This window comes from Melozone crissalis, unplaced genomic scaffold (assembly GCF_028551555.1).
Source record: "Melozone crissalis strain CALT ecotype California unplaced genomic scaffold, PUWL_Pcris_2 ptg000357l_1, whole genome shotgun sequence".
In the NCBI taxonomy this organism is placed as follows: domain Eukaryota; kingdom Metazoa; phylum Chordata; class Aves; order Passeriformes; family Passerellidae; genus Melozone; species Melozone crissalis.
The window spans coordinates 81,049-99,039 of NW_026536102.1; the positions used below are offsets into that span (position 1 = coordinate 81,049).

The following is a 17,991-nucleotide window of genomic DNA, read 5'->3' on the forward strand; positions in this document are numbered from 1 at the left end:
GTACAGATGAGCCACATTTTATCATATACCCGAACAGAAGATCTGTTTGCTACATTTCAGCCAGCCATGGGGAACTTACCTTTCATTGTGGTGAGAGATCATATAATAAATCCGGATTCCAACAGAAACTCAAGAAAACAGCACAGAAGCAATCCATAATTATTTCCCAAGGAAATAATTTGCTGAGATGGTGAAGATGTGATACCAGACAAAGCATGACACATCACCTTTTTAAAAGTCTTCATTACGAAAAGCCTTGATCCCACCTGAATTAAAGATCAACAGTTATGTGAAAGGGATCTCCTTATGGGCATTGGAATGTTTTGTTTGCTTTGAACTAGAAAACGCATGACCCACCTGGTTCTGAGATGAAAGTTAAGGTAAGACTAAGAAGAATATGAACTATAAATTTTTGCCCATTGCCGGCTTTTAAATGTTATTTCAGAACTTTTCTTAAATCCTTGCTCCTAGAGGTGATGAGACCTGTGAGTGGGCTTCCCCCAACTGCTTCAGGAGGGAACACACTCTCATCAGCATGGACAATCCTCCCTCTGGGCAACGCCACCGCAATGACAATGAAAAATGAATAACGAACAGAAAAGTCAGAAACATAAAAAATAAACATTAAATTTATTTAAATAAAAATATACACATAGTGTACAATGGACATGGCTTACAGACAGCAATGAAACAAAACTGATAAACCCTGAAATATAAAAAGCATTGAATTCCTATAGTTGTGCTTTGTTTCTCTGGACACACACATGCTGCGGACTGAGGTCCTGTTAATGTTACTGATACACAGCCCTGTGTGCTCCAGAATGTAAGACAGGAACATCACAAGGAACAGCTACACAAAAGGAAAACAAGTACCAAAGTAATTTGGGATTTTAGAAGTTTTAAAGTCAGGCCATTCATAAACAGAAGTGCTGAAAACTTTCAAGGCACTTTGCATGCAAGGAAGGAGTAACCAAACACCACTGCAGCGTGGTTGAATTCTCACTGCTCTGAACCTGGCATGGCCAGGGCACTCTGTTAGCACAGACTCCAACTGTAACCTTTTTTCCCAGCCAGCACACAAATCCTGTGCCTTATGTTTCAGCTCTTTGGAATAGGGAGACGCTGGTTCACAAGTGTCTTACAGTTCATTTATCCTGAAGTATTTGCTCATATCTGAGCAAATGTAAGTTTTTAACTTGGATCGTGAGTATCATGCTGATAGTCACGGCTGTTATATTACTTATTCAGCAGATGCTATGAAAGAAAGAAAATAAATGTTTGAGTCCTGCAGAGTGCAAGCCAAATGCTTGGCAGCACAACAGTTGAGGTGTTGTACGGCTAAGGGAAAACCCCAGTGTTTTAAGGACTGAAATCTGTGATTTTTTTCTCTCTAAAAAGCATTTGTATGATTTTTTTTTTTGTAAACACACAATATACAAGGTAAGTTTGTGTTTTCGAGAACAGCAAATTACTTTAAACCATTTCCACTGTAAACATCTGCTTTTAAGCTGCAAGGAAGTGAAAAGCAAGATGCAAACATGCCTCATGGCACTACCTATACAGCGCAGTTCTTTATAATAAAAAAGAGCATAAATATAAATATCAATAGTTTCAAGTTTACAACATAACCAACTGGCACAATGTACGTATAAGACTGTTAAGTGATTACATACATTAACTCACACAAGTAATTTTGCTGCATAGTTTTCAATGCAATTCCTTTCTTTATTACACTGGTGGATGTTCAGTGCATTTCATGCTTTTTTTTAAATGGACCAAAGGATTTCTTGGAACTTGTGTTTAATCTAGAAATAAAAATAATTTTTTCCTGAAACTTTTAATAGGCATATTATAGAGTAGGCTTCAGAACGGAGTGTTGCACTTCTTTATACCAAAATTACTAATGAAGATTTAGAATATCATTACAAGTTATTCCACTGCAACTAAGTGAATTTTCATCAGGAGAGATTGATTTAGACACAAAATTGTTTGTTAATTTCCTCATTTCACTTACGTAATGGCAAAATTCAGACAGAAAAAAATTAAAATTGCATTGCAAAGGGCTTCCTTAAGGCTACTTCCCAGTTAATATTTTGTTTCAGCTGTCCTCCTAAATTATTTTTTTTTATAACACAGACATTGCTAGGATTCCATCAAAATACATAGCTTCACATAGACAAAAATCACACAACATGATTAAAAATTTTTGCTTTCTAATTGCTCCATAAAAGCCAAAGTATGAACATTAATCAGAATGCATTTTAAATTCCTCAGAAGACCTCAAAAAAAATACCCTGCCTGCTTAATGTCAGTCATGAACATGTATTATAAACAATAGATAATATAATGTCACTCATAGACATGTATTATAACAATATTACAATCATTTCTGGGGAAAAATACTTTAACATTCCTTTCCTTATGTTTTTAGTTATTTTAGGCTAGCTCTCTATTTAGTCACTACTCTGTGGTACAAAACCCCCATGGAAGTGTGTGATGCATTGTACAAATATTGAAAGCTAGAAGCCCTTATTTCAGGATTCCTCGAGACAGATCCTGATTAGATTTCTACAAATAATATCATCTCTAAGACAAGATTTGGCTTTAGATGCCAGATGTATTTTTGAATTTTCATCTTCTAGCCCTTAAGAACTGCCCTCCTCTAAAAGCAGATTATTTTATACCTTACAAAAGTTTTAAGACAGCAGTTATGGAACAGTTTTTGTGGAGCCACCATCAAAATCACTCTGCTTATGTTATCCCTCTGCAAGACAAAAAATGTAGTTTGCTCATAAAAATTAAGTAGTGCACTGAAATGCACAGTGAGCTAGAAGATAATGTGCAAGACCCCAGGGATGATTTAACTCCTCTGTCAGACACTCAAACAACCCACAGGGCTGGGAGCAGCTGCTACAAAGAGTAAATGTACTCCATGTAGCACAACCATCAACCTGCAGCAAGCCCCTCTTTGTTTCTCCATAAAAGGCAAACCAGAAAACCCCAAAATTTTGAATCCATGGCCAGCTGACGGCACAGCCTTTGCCCACAGGGACCACAGTAGCCCCAGCAGGCACTGACCAAACAACAAAATCTTTGGGCCTGTTTTGCTACTGAAGCAACGAGGTTTTTCCAGGACACTTGGAGCGCTTGTGCAGGTTTTACAAAGCTCTCCAGACCTACAACAAGATGTTCCAATCCAAATATCAGTGAGAAAAATTTCAGCACTATTTAGCACAGAGCTCAGGCAACTCTTCTGTAATGGCCCAAGCACGAGGCTTCACGGCAGCTGACTGATGTATTTGTGGTTTTGTCTAATTATCTTTAGCAAATAAGGGATTTATTTAATTTCACAAGAACATACTGTGAATGGTTGCTAAAACAAAAAGGATAGCAATCCAGTGCCATTTTTTCTTTCTCCTCATCAAATCCATGGCTTCAGCGTGAAAAACAATTTCAACGCAAAAATAACATGGTAGTGATAACAGCAATTTAGAGCCTGGGCAGGGCTAAAATGCTGAGGCACAATCTTGAAATACTATTTTCCTGGCAAGAAAATCTAGAATAATTTCATATTTTAATGTGACAGAATGCCAATGGGACTCAGATAAAGAAGTCTAGGTACCTATAGCACCCAGCAAAGAGCACCATCTCCACTGAGATTTTTACAGACAGTTTCAGAATTACTGTGCAATGGTTGGCATTCTCTACTGCATGCCTGGAGGTTATTTCAGAGACCCATAAGGAATTTATCACTATCTCTAAACTGCATATGTAGGGGTTCTTTAAGCTAATAATAAACATGTATATAGTGAGGGTTAGTGCAGCAGCCTGACACAAGAAAAATTACTTTTCTAGGAAAGATTATGTTCCATAAATTCAGAAGAAAGTTTCACACAGATCAGCTACATTATATTAATAGACAAACACTAATTTATGCACATATCCAGCCACCCAATGAGTATTGTCCCCTTCTACTGGTACATGACAAGAAGAAATCAAAGCATTATGTTCTCATGAGTCTGAGCTTATCTGTGATGCATTGTCAACTCTTCTGACATATACTGAATACATTCCAAGAAAAAGGAAGCAATTAATGACAGCATATTATATAATAGAAATAAAAAACTAATGCACCAAAACACTACTTACATTATCTACTTTTCTTGGAAAAAATAGTTCCAATTAGCTAATGTATTGTATAGGTGAATTTCTGGCTCCACTGAAGTCAATGAGTATTAGAACAAGAATCTCTTTCTGATGTTTTCCTACAAACTCCAAAGCCTGATCTTGCAAATACACAAGATGGATTTAATTTTAGGCAAATGATAGATCAGTTCCATGGATCACCCAAATAGAATTTGCAGAATCAGGCTCTTAAATTCTATTATAGTTACAGATTTATACCCAGTAATGAATATTAATGGATTAAAAAGAACTAATTAAAAGTCACGGTGTATAGAGATTTCTTTGACTTCCATAGGAGTAAGCAAACGTTTACTTCTTTATCCATGGCAATTACAATTTCCTACAGATGCTCAAATTCCCAGGGTAGTTTCATTAGGTTACATTTCTCATACTTCTGCTCTAGATATAAAAAGAAGGCATTGCATAAAGGTCAGTAACCAGTGAATACTTGGGAATTTTAAATTGTATTCCTCTCTGGGAGGCAGAAGAAGGTAAATAGAAGTAAATAGACACAATTAGAAAACACAAATGTTCTTTGCAAGACAAATTTCAGGATTAACACCAGCTGGCAGAACATTAACATTCATTTTTAAAGCTGATAGCTCTTCATCCTAGAGTGTCTACCTGCAGCATTACAAATTTTATATAAATCAGCTGCTGTGGCTAACTAGTCCTAGTACAGCAGTTTACTCATAACATTTATTTTAGGCTTTCTAATAACATACAAGTTTTCAGAGTCTAAGGATACATTAACTCCTGTATATACAACTTATTTTCCCTAGCACTAAAGAAAATTTGCTTTTAAGGGTTTACACTAAAGAGGAGGTGAAATTCAAGTCACATGACTTGTGGAATTAATCGCCCTGATTTCAGTGTGATCTATGTGAAAGTGAAATAAGTGGTATTTGGCTGAGGTGCAGAAAACCAAGAGTGATACATCCAAATGAACCGCAGGGAATCAAAATGGAATTACTGAAATTACAGTCTGCAATTACTAAAAACACATTATGAAGTTACCACGCTTATGTAAAGAAGCTAATTGTAATTACCAAAATTATATTTAGCCCAGGTATTATCATTAGCATCTTTCATAAACATTTCTGTGAAGGGTTTAATCCTTAGTGATCAAGACCTCAGTGCTCTGCTGGTTACAGAAAACACCTTTTCCAGCAGTAAGATACCCCTTAAATCAAATCTCAGGGTTTGGTTTGGAGTCAGAATGCCACCTTCCAGATTACTAATCTCTGTTCCTACAGCAAATGCCATTTCCCTTTTTAATCTTCAATCAAATGACCCCAGAAACTAATTCCAGCTGGCTTATGAGTCATACTAAGCTTCAATTTCACAAAGATAAGTTGAGTATATTTGATTTTCAGAATATCCAGTCCATTGCTTTTTCATGGTTTTATTTCATAATGACTAATCAGATTCATTTCAGTGTAAAGTGATAAAACCTGCTAAAAATAACACCTCCACTGGTCATACATTCCCAATTCATATGTCATAAACAGCAGTTGTTATATTCACTAATTAGCATGATACATGCTCCTGATTACACTTTTGTTAAACTTAGGTGTCAGCTTTTCCATATGTCCCCTCTGGAGGTCTGTAGTACTTTGGGAAAGCCATCAGCTGCATCATGTTGAATGCATACTTTCTGCATTTGACATTCTTCAGAACATTCTCTATGCGGCATCCTTCTCTAGTGAAAGGGGGAAAAAGTACAACTTCATGAAACATAGAATAAATAAATATGCTTTATTTGTTCATTGCAGAGTTTCAGCAACAGTTGAAGTAAAAATAACAAGGATTCAACTCTACATTTTTGTTTTCCATGAGTGATGATACATCTTACAGAATTAAATCCAAGGCCAGGCCCAGTACACTTATTGCCCTCAGAAATAGGTGATAAGATTTTCCATCCCCCTAATATATCTGCCCTTGAGGTTTAAAGTTCAGTAAAAAAATTTAATAACTTTAATGATACATTTTGTTCTAATTCCAGAAATATATTTGCCTTTTAAACCTTTTCATACCTTTCTTTTTCAAGTGATTTGCTATATATGTGTGAGTATACATTGCCCTAAAATGCGCATTCTAGGAATAAGGAATTTTATTAAGTCTGGCCCTAGAGATTCGTGAAGGAAAGTTTCATCTCTGCTTCATTTGCTGTATGTTCAGCTTTGCAATGAAAAAAAGAGAGAATGGCTTTTCAAACAGCCCAATCCACCTCTCTGCTTTATAAAGGAAGGATGTTCGTTCACATACAGTACAAAAGTCACAAGTGCCAAAGTGGTGCATCAAGACATAAACAGGACTTTGTTAAAAAGAATATAAAAGTGTACTGAAAGCAAAAGCAACTAAAGCAACAATTACAAACAGGCTAATTTCATTACAAAACAGAACTTAGTATATTCTATTTACTCTACAGAAAAGGGTTAGTTGTAGCAAAGTAATAATAATTTATTAAACGAAAACAATCCCGTCAGCTAGTTACAATGAAAAAACACAACGGAAGGTAAGTCTCACAAACCATTGCCCTGCCATATTTGTCTAGTTAGTTTGTGTTGTGCAAATTTTTATTTTATTTTTTTTTTTTTGGTCAGACTAATTACTCTGGAAAGAGGGATTCAAGCATTCAGGATTCCACAACTTCTATACAGTGACAGCATTGTAAGTGGGCTTTCTTTGCGCTAATTACAGTGGGAAAGCTTTACCATGAACAGAAAGAGCAAATCAATTCACTCAATGCATAGTATACTTCTCGGAGTTCAGAAAAAAAGAATGAAAACACAGTACATTTCAGACATGGGAATCTTAAAGATGAATCCTTGGGGTCTGAGACTGTAGAAATATTACAACATGATTCTTTTTTCTAGAGTTAGTTCGTTGCTGTTTGTAGAAAAGAAAGGAACACAAGTAAAGTTTATTGATATTTGGCTAATAGCAAAGCAAGACTTAAAATAAGCCACACAACCAGCAGGTGTGAGCTGACAAGCAGCAAGGCGACAGGATAGAAGTGTCGAGCAGTTGGCTTGTTATCAGTTAGACAGCCTGTTTCGGGATCATCCGAGTCAGTCAGTGCTCCCTGGGTCTGTCTGCTGTTAAACAGGGAAGTTAGGAACAGATAGAACAGCATTTCAGCAGCAAAGAAAGCCAACACGCAGGCATTTTGACAAAATGAAAGTACAGAGCCATTTTGAGGAAATAGATTTATCTAAGTACTTCCAGTATAACTTTTGTGTTCTACAGCTGACAGAGGAAGCACCATCACTGGGCGGCTACTAGCATACTAATGCTACTAGGTGCCTTGGAGTAGTATTCACAAGTGAACATTAAATCACTTCCACAATGAACTACACCATCACTAAAATCAACACACACACTGAACAGAAATGAAATAAGGAGGTTGAAAAAAAAAGTTAAGGAAGCAAAGAAAAAAAGATCATGAGTACGTCATAATGCAACACTGAACAAATGATGTCTCCATGGTGCTCACAGGCTTTTCAGTCCTGCTTCAGTATCTATTAGGAAGTTTATTGGCAGAAATGAAAAGGCCACACACTAACAGCTATTCTAAAATAGTATTAAATGATGGTAAACTGACTTCAAAAATTCATCACTGCTGGTGACTCAAAGTCCATAGCAGTTCTTTTTATTCAAAGGCTCGCACCTGCATTCCTGTAAGTAAATCACCTTGTATCTTTATCAGTCAACACAGGGAGGAGCTAATCTACTTAGAAGGAAGTTCTACTGAATCACGCTGGATTGTGTGGTCCTTGTCCTACCAGAGCAACAGGGACACTTCCACTGCCAGGCTTGCCTTTTGTATTCTTGACAGATTCTCTGTAAGTACAATTACTCACACTGCAACCACACTTCTTCAATTCCTCTGAAGCTTACTTGCATACACTCAGGAGTCCTGTTTATAGACTTCCTTTGGGCAGCAAGGACTGGCAAGATTTTTTTTTTTTTTCTATTTACTATGAATATCCTGTGATGAAAAGATAACTTGCCATTTTTTAATGTGGACTTGAGAATATCCAAATATATCAGATGACAATGCAGTGCCCTTTCAGAAGGACAGGTCACAAGTATGCTCTTGCTTTCAAGAGAGAAAAAGCTGGCAGACATTATCTTTACTGTCCCACAGCTGCAGGTAAGATGAAGAGGATACTCTGAAAACAGCAGCAGCCACATCACCTTACAGAAAGCCTGCCTTCTGACTCGTGTGTTAAAGGGCAGTGCTACATTTCCTAAGCTTGGATAGCAAGAGAGGTGCAAGAGCTGCGTTTGCAGGTGGAACCCTAGGCAAGGGGGGGTTGATCAAAACCTTTCCTTGCCCAATTTCTCTTTTGAACAAGCCTTCCATAATAAGTTCTTAGTCTTAGTCTTTGCTTTGAACTTCAGTCTGTATGTTACACTAATAAAGGGATCAATACATACTATTTCGAATAGCAAAATAAGAGATAAAAAAATAAAACCCCTGCTATTTTCATCTAGGTCAAAGTAATTGCTGGTGGCAGGGTGTTTGCTGCTTTTGTTCTACAGATCTCAAGTGTCCATGGATGGAACTTGGGCAGAACTGAGACTTTGCTGTAGACATTATCTCAGAAACTATCAAGAAATTAAGCTGATTGCATGGTTTATTGGCCTTGTCAGCACTGAAATAAGTAATTCTGTGTTTCTCTATCAGACTGCTCCAGCTATGCCTCTGTCCTAGGGCCCACCTACAGAACTGCCTTCCTCTTCTGCTCACAGTGACATTACTATTTGTGATCAGCTGGGAGGACTAACTTTATTGTTCCCAGTTAATGTTGTCCTCCATTATGTATTTCTATATACTTTTTTAAGAACCTGCTGCTTGCTGGTTTTCCTTTTCTTTTTTTAATCTCCACAGCATCCCACAGGTTTGTCCCTTTGACCCTGTCCCCTTACTCCCTTCCAACTCCTCAAGGTGAGCCTGCAGGTTTCAGCTTACTCCCCTTATGCCCACAACTCATGAGAAGTCCAGCTCAACCCTCCCAGTCCCATCTCTTCCTTCCCAGTCACAGAGTCCGGGTGATTTTTGTTTGCCCTGCATCCCTTCCATCACAGACATCACGTGTGCTCCTATGCACACACCAAACTTTTTTCTTCTGGAGAAATCCATCTGGGCAGCAGTGAAGTTGAGCATTCAGTAGGGTGCACAGCCACTGCATTAATCAGATTGATTGTTTACACCAATCTGGAGAGCCCTGGCTTTGCACACCAATGGTTCATTCCAAGCAGGCTGAGTCACACACTTGCAGGTTGTTCCTACAGGGATGAACCCTCCTGCTTCTGTGGTGTGCCTTGCTCTGTTGGACTCCACATCTCAACAGTGTCTGGCTTTCATCTGCACTGCTACAAGTCACATTAGCTTCAGTGAGATTTATGCGGGAGTAATGATGGAAATACAGATAAAAGCCATTTGTTCTCTTTTTTTTTTTTTTTTTTTCAACAGAAAAGCCTACAGTACATTTGTTCTTTGATATGCTGAAAAGAATGATCGGTGTCTTTTAACATAAAAAGTTTATCTTCCCCCCAGGAAAGCAACCGTGAACAGCTGATGCACAGGCACTCTGTTCCACAAATTAGTCACATCATTCAATGCATGATTCAATAAGATGTCCCCAAAATAGAGCAAGAGGATCCAAGTCCATTATTAGCTTCCTAAGAACAAGCTGAGCAGAATAGCTACGCATGCTTTTAATTGAGGAGGAATATTTGATCAGGGTCAGATGCCTTGCTATAGCGTGTGCCAACATTTCTCAGTGCAGTGCAGTGACAGTGCCTTCCAACACACCCCAAAGTGTCCTCTGCAGTGACTATTGAACAAAGCAAAGACCTACACCCAGCTGTCAGCACCATAACATTGCTTCCCCTGGCTCACCCCACCCTGGAGGAGTTTCACTGCAAACAGCAGAAATCCCACTAGTGCCCTGTCAGCTGGATTCATGTGGCTTCTGACTGACAGCACAACCAGAACAGAGCGCTAAGGGTGCTACATGCTCAGGTGTGAAGGTACAGCCATAGTTTCAGACGTTATCTCCATCACAAATTGAACTTTAACAGCAAAAGGAAGGAAGAAAACTTGAAAAATAACCAGCAAGTTTCTATTTTACAAATAATTTAAACAGAAGTAGTGAAACCACCTAAGTTCGCAACATCTGGAGTCATGAACACCCCACTAACCTATCATACAATTTTTATTCATTTACTCTCAAATTGTTCATTTGAGACCTCCGGCACAGCACAAACACATTGTAGCAGCCAAGGGTTCTGTAAGTTAATGACAATATAACCATTTCAGCCTGCCTTCTATCTCATTTGATGTTTTATCATCCTAAACTCCTGTTAGGAGTTGCTACATGCTTATCAAATGAGGCAAAGGCAAAACAGCAGGTATTTTTTGTTCTTTTCAAATTCAGCTGATAAATTATTTGGACCTCAAAGTAGTGAAGCAGAGATGATGAAAATGGTGTGAGGAAAAAGCCTCTCAAGTCCTTAAGAGAGTCAAGCACACACATGAGGGCACATTCTGGCTTTCGATTGTCAGTCACACTGATGTCCCTGAGCAACGTTTTTGGAGGAGATGATTTTCACATTTTGGGATGTATGCTTCTTTTTTAGAACTTTTCCAGCTACAGTTATTAGCAACACTGGAAACGTTGAACTCTTCTACACGATTTCTTCAGGTGGAATAAACAGGCAGCTTTCTATTAACAGGTGTCCCACGTGCTAGTGGTGACTACCGTTTGAATTCATGTCCTACTGCACTTGTACTTTATGGGAATTTCCCTTTTTTTTTTTGTAGACAGATTCAAGCAAGGTTTTTCTGGTCCTGATGTGTTTTTCTTCTTAAACTTCGGTGCTGACACAGAAAATAGCAAAAGTAAGTTGCTTCTCTAGAGTGCCATCTGGTAATAGTAGAGACATTTCTTCAAATAGAAAGGATGGCTAACAGTTCTCAGTCTTACACAATTTTGATAACTTACCTATTCCTTTTATTTCAAGACAGTCAAGTTCATAAGCAGCTTTCAAGAAGCAGCTTCTCTTAAGAAGTTTTTGGAACGAAAGCATCCTAATTTCTACATGATACATGTTACTGGGATTGACTGAAACACTTCAGAGAATAATCACCTGTATCAATGTACAGCACTACAGTTCAAGAAGGCAGCCTTAACTTTTTCAAAGAGAAAATGTGGGATCCTTGTGAACATCTCCTAGCCATTACCAAGCTGCTGCACTAGCACATCTAGAAGAATAAAACATCATGCAGAAGGAAATAAACAGGTATCAGCCTAGTCCTGAAGGATTTCAGTATCAGAGCAGAACTCAGATAAAACATATAAAGGAACATCGGGAAACAAAATTTTATTTTGAAATATGAAGTTGATGCAATAAACCTCCAACAATTTTTAAGAACAAAAAATGGTTCTGCATTGTTTCAAAATGGAAGCTAAGGGAGGGGAATCAGCAGAGACATCTTTTGTATCAATGATCTTTAAAATTATTCTTTTTCTGATACGCATTTAATAACTTAAATTTTTTCCCTCAAATCCACATGGCACTAAATAAAGTAGAAGATGCTAGAAATCAATTTTTGCTGCTTACATGATCCTATAATCTCAGCTCAAAACAACGAGAATTGCTGAAACTGATAAGCAGTCTTAGATCCAAGAATACTGAGAAATTCAGTCAGTGATTTAGGAAGCTGCTATTTAAACATACACAAAAACCCCAGACTGTTTATCAAATCTGTTTTATCAAATTGTCACACTAAACTCCCTCCTCCTGTTTTAACCTTTTGTAATGCAAGTTTTTCCCTACTCTTGTTGCTAGAATAGAAACCCTCTATTTCCCCACTCCTTTCTTCTCTCCTTGCTTGGTTATAACACACGACTTTTCTAATGCAATATTTAGGAAATAGAAAGGAAAGTAGATCATACAATATGAGGCTTGACCACTGAGTTGGACCATGCAGCAGATTCATGGTGCAGTCATGATGATAGGACACCTAGATCTTGAAAATCAGCTATTGTGAAGTAACTGTGGGGTTTGGGCTCAAAACCATTACGGAGTTTCAGTCTGTACAGAGCTAAAAATTCAATTTTGAGGAGGTGGTCAGAGACAGCAAGCTACTGGAGGCTCAGTGCTGGACAGGGTACAGGTTTTCAGCACTATTATGAACAGGCCTTAACAGTTCAGTACAGAGCAAGAGATTAATAAAGAAACCCTCTTGCAGCAATATTTAATAACAGGCAAGGAGACACTTGGTCCCACAGCCACACAACCACATCCGGGAAAACCCTGTTGTCTTATGTGCTGACATGGACAGGGATCCTTTGGAAGGAATGCTGAAGTCAAAACTCAATTTACACAGTTGCTCTTTTGCTCTGCTGTGTATGTGTTCTCCTTGAAGTCAAAATAATTATAAATGTGCAAATTTATGACCTATTTTATCAGCTTAGCTGTGTTTGGATTTCCCAGAGCAAGTGAAAGAGGCACACACCCTGCACTGCAGGCAACAAAACAGCACAACTCACTCCAGCTTTGGGCCATGGAAACATCTCCCGAATTGCTGGTTCACACAGAGCAACACCCCTATATTTGTCTATGTTTACTTTTTAACATACAATTAACTCCAAAGAATAGACGGGAAAAGGGCAGTTTCAAGCTTGATATCTAATATGCATAAAACATGCTACTGGGTAATATACATCTCTACCAGTGTTCATCTTAGCACTTTAGAAATCTCTGCTGATTGCAGAAGAATTAATATTTTCCTTTTTGACTGATACAGAATGCCTTCAAGAATGGTTTTCCCTCAATGTTAAAGAGTATCTATGTGGTAAAAAAGTAACATTGACAAACTTATTATAGTGAAAATACAAGAAACATTAAGAAAAAATTCCAGTTAGAATCACAATTTTTGTCACTGGTGCATTTAGGACACCTCCATTAGCAGGCTAAATTCACCCTCAGCATCTGAACAGCAAAGCCAAGTTGACTTTCTGTGCCTGTGTCCCTTAATCTGCCAAAATGGACAGCAGATGCTGCCCCATGGGCACAGTATCCTGGTCATGCCAACTCCCAAAGTGCCCTGGAATCACTTGAGAGCACACTTAATCTGCCAAAACTGCATCCGGAAACATTTAATAATTTCACTGTATAAAATGACTGAGATCATGTTCTAGCATCTGTCCGCAGAGGTTTTCAATTTACAGCTGTGGCCAGAAGCTTCAAGTCCTGCAAAGTCATTGTGGTGACTGTGTGAGAGATTAGCTTCAGAACTGGAAAGTGATGGGTTTGCAGAGGAGATTCTTCTTTACCTGTCGAGACAGCAGAGCAGTTTCTGAAACATGATTTTCACCTCTACTGTACTCCAAGGAAAGGATTTGCTATTTCATTCTGCTTTTTACTGATAGTCCTCTGTAGTATTACACATCAATTTTACAAAGGTTTCTCTGTCTATCAAAAAGTATGGTTCTAATAATCTTCCTAGACACTCTTCTATAAAGTATTAGGATTACATGTGTATGGGAATTTCTCAGGTCAAAGTTGCGAAATCTTTCCTGACAAATTTCTCTTACAAGGTGTCAAATTCAGTCTAATGTACGACCAACACTAAAGCCAATGTGGTCTGCATCTCTGTGCAGGAAAACAACCAAGCAAAACCCCACGGGTTTGACATTCACTTGAGCTCTGAACAGATCCAACATTTCCCTTCCGTAAGGGTAGGGCACTGGCATAATTGGTTAGCGAGTCACACTTGTTTCCAGACTGTTTCTGTCACAGCAAGAGAGTTTTACTGAAGATGTAGTTACACATTTAGCTCACATAGCACAGTGAAACATAAATCCATGATAAATTCTTTCATATGTCTAATCAGGTTTAAATACTTTCTGTTGGCCATGAAAATAAATCTTTGTGAGTCATCCCTTTTCTTTTGGCAAAAATTTTTTTAGTCTTTTTCCCCATGCTGAGGACAAAGTAGCAAAGCTGATTTTAGAGGCAGAAAGGGCTTCCTACACTAGTTAACAGACACGTGTGAAAGATGAAGCTTAAAATCTGTTATTCATTTCGAGATGTCCAAATCTATGGGTAGGATGACAGAATTAAGGTCAGAGAACTGCTGGTGTAAACAGAACATCATTTAATCTATGTTGCATCCCTAATTTAGGTATTTTAAGGGAGGAGGGTGCTGAACAGAAGGAATTCTAAATTTGAATGTTGTGACTTGCTGGGTTTTCACTTTGAGATATATGAAAGGAGGAATGCAACTGCTTTTCATTAATGACACCAAGAGACATAGTCTCTTCATGGGATTAACCAAAGTGTGAGTCATAAACTGCAGACAACTGCTAGTCTCTAAATAATTCAGCTAAATAATGTCAGTTCATTAAAAAAACTTTCACCTAACACACTGATACATTTTTTAAAAACCACAAAACCAGTTTGAGATTTTATCTGTTCTGATCCCAGCTGTTCTTTCAGCAGCACACAGTCTGGGGGTATATTTATACAAGGTGAATTTGTGCACATATAGATTCCCCAGCCACAAAGAAAAATGCATCTAAATCTGATTTTAGCTGCCACCAGGAAAAAAAATGCAGCCCTGTTTTGGTTAGGTAGGGAGCTAACCAAAACAACCTATCCAAAAAATGCATAGGCTGGGATGCACACTGCAGCAACCTGAAAATTGTGTCCCAACATTACTACCAATAAACCATCTTCTCCTCTCTTCAGCAGGTAGATTGTTAGAGAACTTTGGAAAATGCAAGGAAAACTCCATTTGAATCAGAAACACACAATTTTTCCATGTACTTCCTTCAGGGCAAATGACAAGGCTGGATAAAATTCTAATTTAAATGCCTTGAATGCATTTGTCATCTTTTCTGTTAATAGGTACAATGTGGAGACTTAGAGAAATAAACCTTTCTATGAGAAATTAGGAGTGAATGTAATTCTTTCATCTTACTTGTTTTGTTTCAGTATCTTTTTAGAAGATGGCTGAAATTTTGGAGTCTGTTCTTCACTCAAGTACCAAGGAGGAGAACTGAAACTGAAATCTTTTAAACAATATTGAATACAAGCATTTTCTCTTTGGTTGTTAAGCTGCATTTGTAAGGAAATCTTTATTTGAATGCTACTGCAGATTTGTTAAGAAGTTCATTGTATCTCACAAAGACAATATTAGCACAGATTCACTTTTTAAGCAAAAATACCACTGCACTGAAAGGGAGAATAAAGAGATGAAAGCCCATACTATTTTTCCCCCAGTATCAAGAAAAAAAAAAAGACTTTCAGAAGATTTGAGATCACTAAAGACTAAAAATTCAATAAGCCATTTATTTACCTTCTGCATTCCTAAATCTTTGCTGGCAGAAAGGAGTAAATAATTTATAACACAGGTGCAAATACCTTCCTCTCTGCAATAACACTACATTTTTCTCACTGTTACAAAGAGCTGAAGGACGTGGTTTTGCTCAGTGCAGTAACAGTAATTGTCAGTTTGCCAAAGATCAAAGACGCAGTTCTCAGGATAAGCTCTATGAACTATGCTCAAGACTCCCTGAGCTCAAGAGGAGTTCACTGCACTGTCAGCAGCACTTAACCATGAGCTAAGTCTCTGACAGATGAAAAAAATGGCCATTTATTTCCTGACCTGGACTGAACTATCAGATACATATGAAGTTTCTTATAAAGTCAGTCTTTCCTGCGTTGCAGACTGTGTTCCCTCAAGCGCATGACCAGTGGTGCTGAAACATTATCACCAGAGTTTAAACTACAATGCCTTGGGACCTTCTACAGAACCTGCCAATTCCTGAAACTTTGGAGTCTCTGGGTTTGAGATATTTTAAGTATGAATGTTCCCAAGCACATGTTTAGCAAGCCACATATGCAACTGCCAAGCAGAACAGCAATGGGGCTTTCCACATTTGGTGGCAATTGCAATCACGGGGAAAAGAGGGTGTTTTCCTGTGAGAAATCCAAAACATTAAAAAAAAAAAAAAAAGGAACCATCCAAGATTTTGTGGGAAACATTCATCCATTATTATTTTCTTCTGAAGAAGCAGCATGCCAATAGCAATGTTGGAGTATTCCTTCCTTCCTTCCTTCCCCAGGATGGGACACAGAAGGTAGCAAGTGGGTACAAATGTCTCACTGGGATGGTGGAGAGTGACCTTTGTCTGCAGTGCATTTTCCTACTCTATTATATGCACTGCTTATTATGTGCACTGGAAGGAAAACAGCTCAAGGTACATTTCAGAGTTTCATCATCTCACAGTGCTCCGACTTTAGCTAAACACTGCTCCAATTTTCCAGAAAAACCCTGTATTTTGAAATAACTACAAAATATTAGACTACACAGATTGAGGTTGTGCTGGAGGCAATGCCAGTGCCTCTGATTTTACACTCTCTTTATAAGAATACAGTTCTCAACTATATTCTTATACGTATATAAGATTACATTCTTATTACATTTGTATTACATTCATATATTCTGGTATGCTTATGTTTCTGGCCATGCCTTCTTCAGTCACTAGGAAAACCAATAACACTTATTCATATGCTTCAGGTGTTTGGATCAAATAAATATGAGCCAGAGGCCAGGTGTTCATACAGAAAAACCTACAGTGCAGCCAAAAAGCACACAGGTTGTTAATGAGAAACATTTCATCCTCTCCAAATGCCTGTAATGTCAGGCCTTAAGGAATTCCGCTTTCTTTTCAATTTCTAATAAATGCTAATGTCCTTCAATTATATTGCAACTCACTCCACATTAACCTCATTAGGAATAATGCTGCCTTTCCAGGTGAGTGAGGGATGTCAGCACTCACAGTCCTCTCTAGCACTTGCTCGTGGCCAGGGGACTACGAAAAAGGGCAGCCACCCTCCAAAAACATCTGAGCAGGCTGATTCTGTCCCTGGTTTTTAGATAATCCTGAGCTTCTGTGTCTGTTGGACAGCACTTACAGGCTTCTGGTAACTAAACAATTTCGGTTTGGTTATTTTTTAAAGATCTCAACAATTCTTATAGCTTTATTCTCAATTACCCTTTATTAAAAACTTATTATCAGTTAACATCATCTTGTCAGAGCCTGGTTTACACATGGAAATTAGTCCACTTGTCCCTTTTTATTAATATTCAATTCTGTGTTAAATGCACTATTAATGTACAGCTACTGATAGCTTAAATAAAATCTATAAAACACAAAAGCTGCAATTAAACAGCAAAAGCAATTTTAAAAAAATTATCTTTGCAGAGCTACAGGCATCTCTTGTTATCTCATTAATGTACACATGGGACAGGGCTTGTGCTCTCTTTGTTGTTCATAATATCCTTGCTACTCTCTTAGAACACTGGAGTTGGTTAAAGCAAGCACTCTGAATTCCTTGAACTATTTCCTTTGCTTTTCCTGCTTGCATGAATAGCTAATGATGGCAGATATGAGATTCAAATAAAGCTAAAGATATGTGAGTGCAGGCCAGCAGCTGCACTTGTCAGACAAGAAGGCTCATCAATGCAGACAGAGTATTTTGATGTATGAAATAATAAATGACATTTTCCCATGTATGGTGCACAGTAATGAAGCACATGCAGAACACTACAGAATATGAGAAATATTATAATCCTCCCCAAGATGGAATTGCTCACAGATAATGGAAATTTCAATGGAAAAGTAATGGGTTTAGATTTGACCAATAATGTTCTCTCGAGTGCAGAGGAATTCAACAACCGAAGAAGCAACAGACAACCTGAGGGCAAGGAAAGAG

The 17,991-nt window shown here is 38.0% G+C and overlaps 1 protein-coding gene across 1 annotated transcript in view; it reads right to left on the bottom strand.

Annotated features, from left to right (window-relative positions):
- Window positions 1-5,754: 5,754 nt before the first annotated feature.
- The window catches only part of LOC128949966 (inositol polyphosphate 4-phosphatase type II-like), a gene marked incomplete at its 5' end in the record, with an annotated part of 99,435 nt that continues 87,198 nt past the window's right edge, over window positions 5,755-17,991 (bottom strand). Inside the window, one exon of the mRNA XM_054294858.1 lies at window positions 5,755-5,887. Coding sequence (XP_054150833.1) covers window positions 5,755-5,887 — 133 coding nt within the window. The remainder of the gene's footprint in view (window positions 5,888-17,991) is intronic.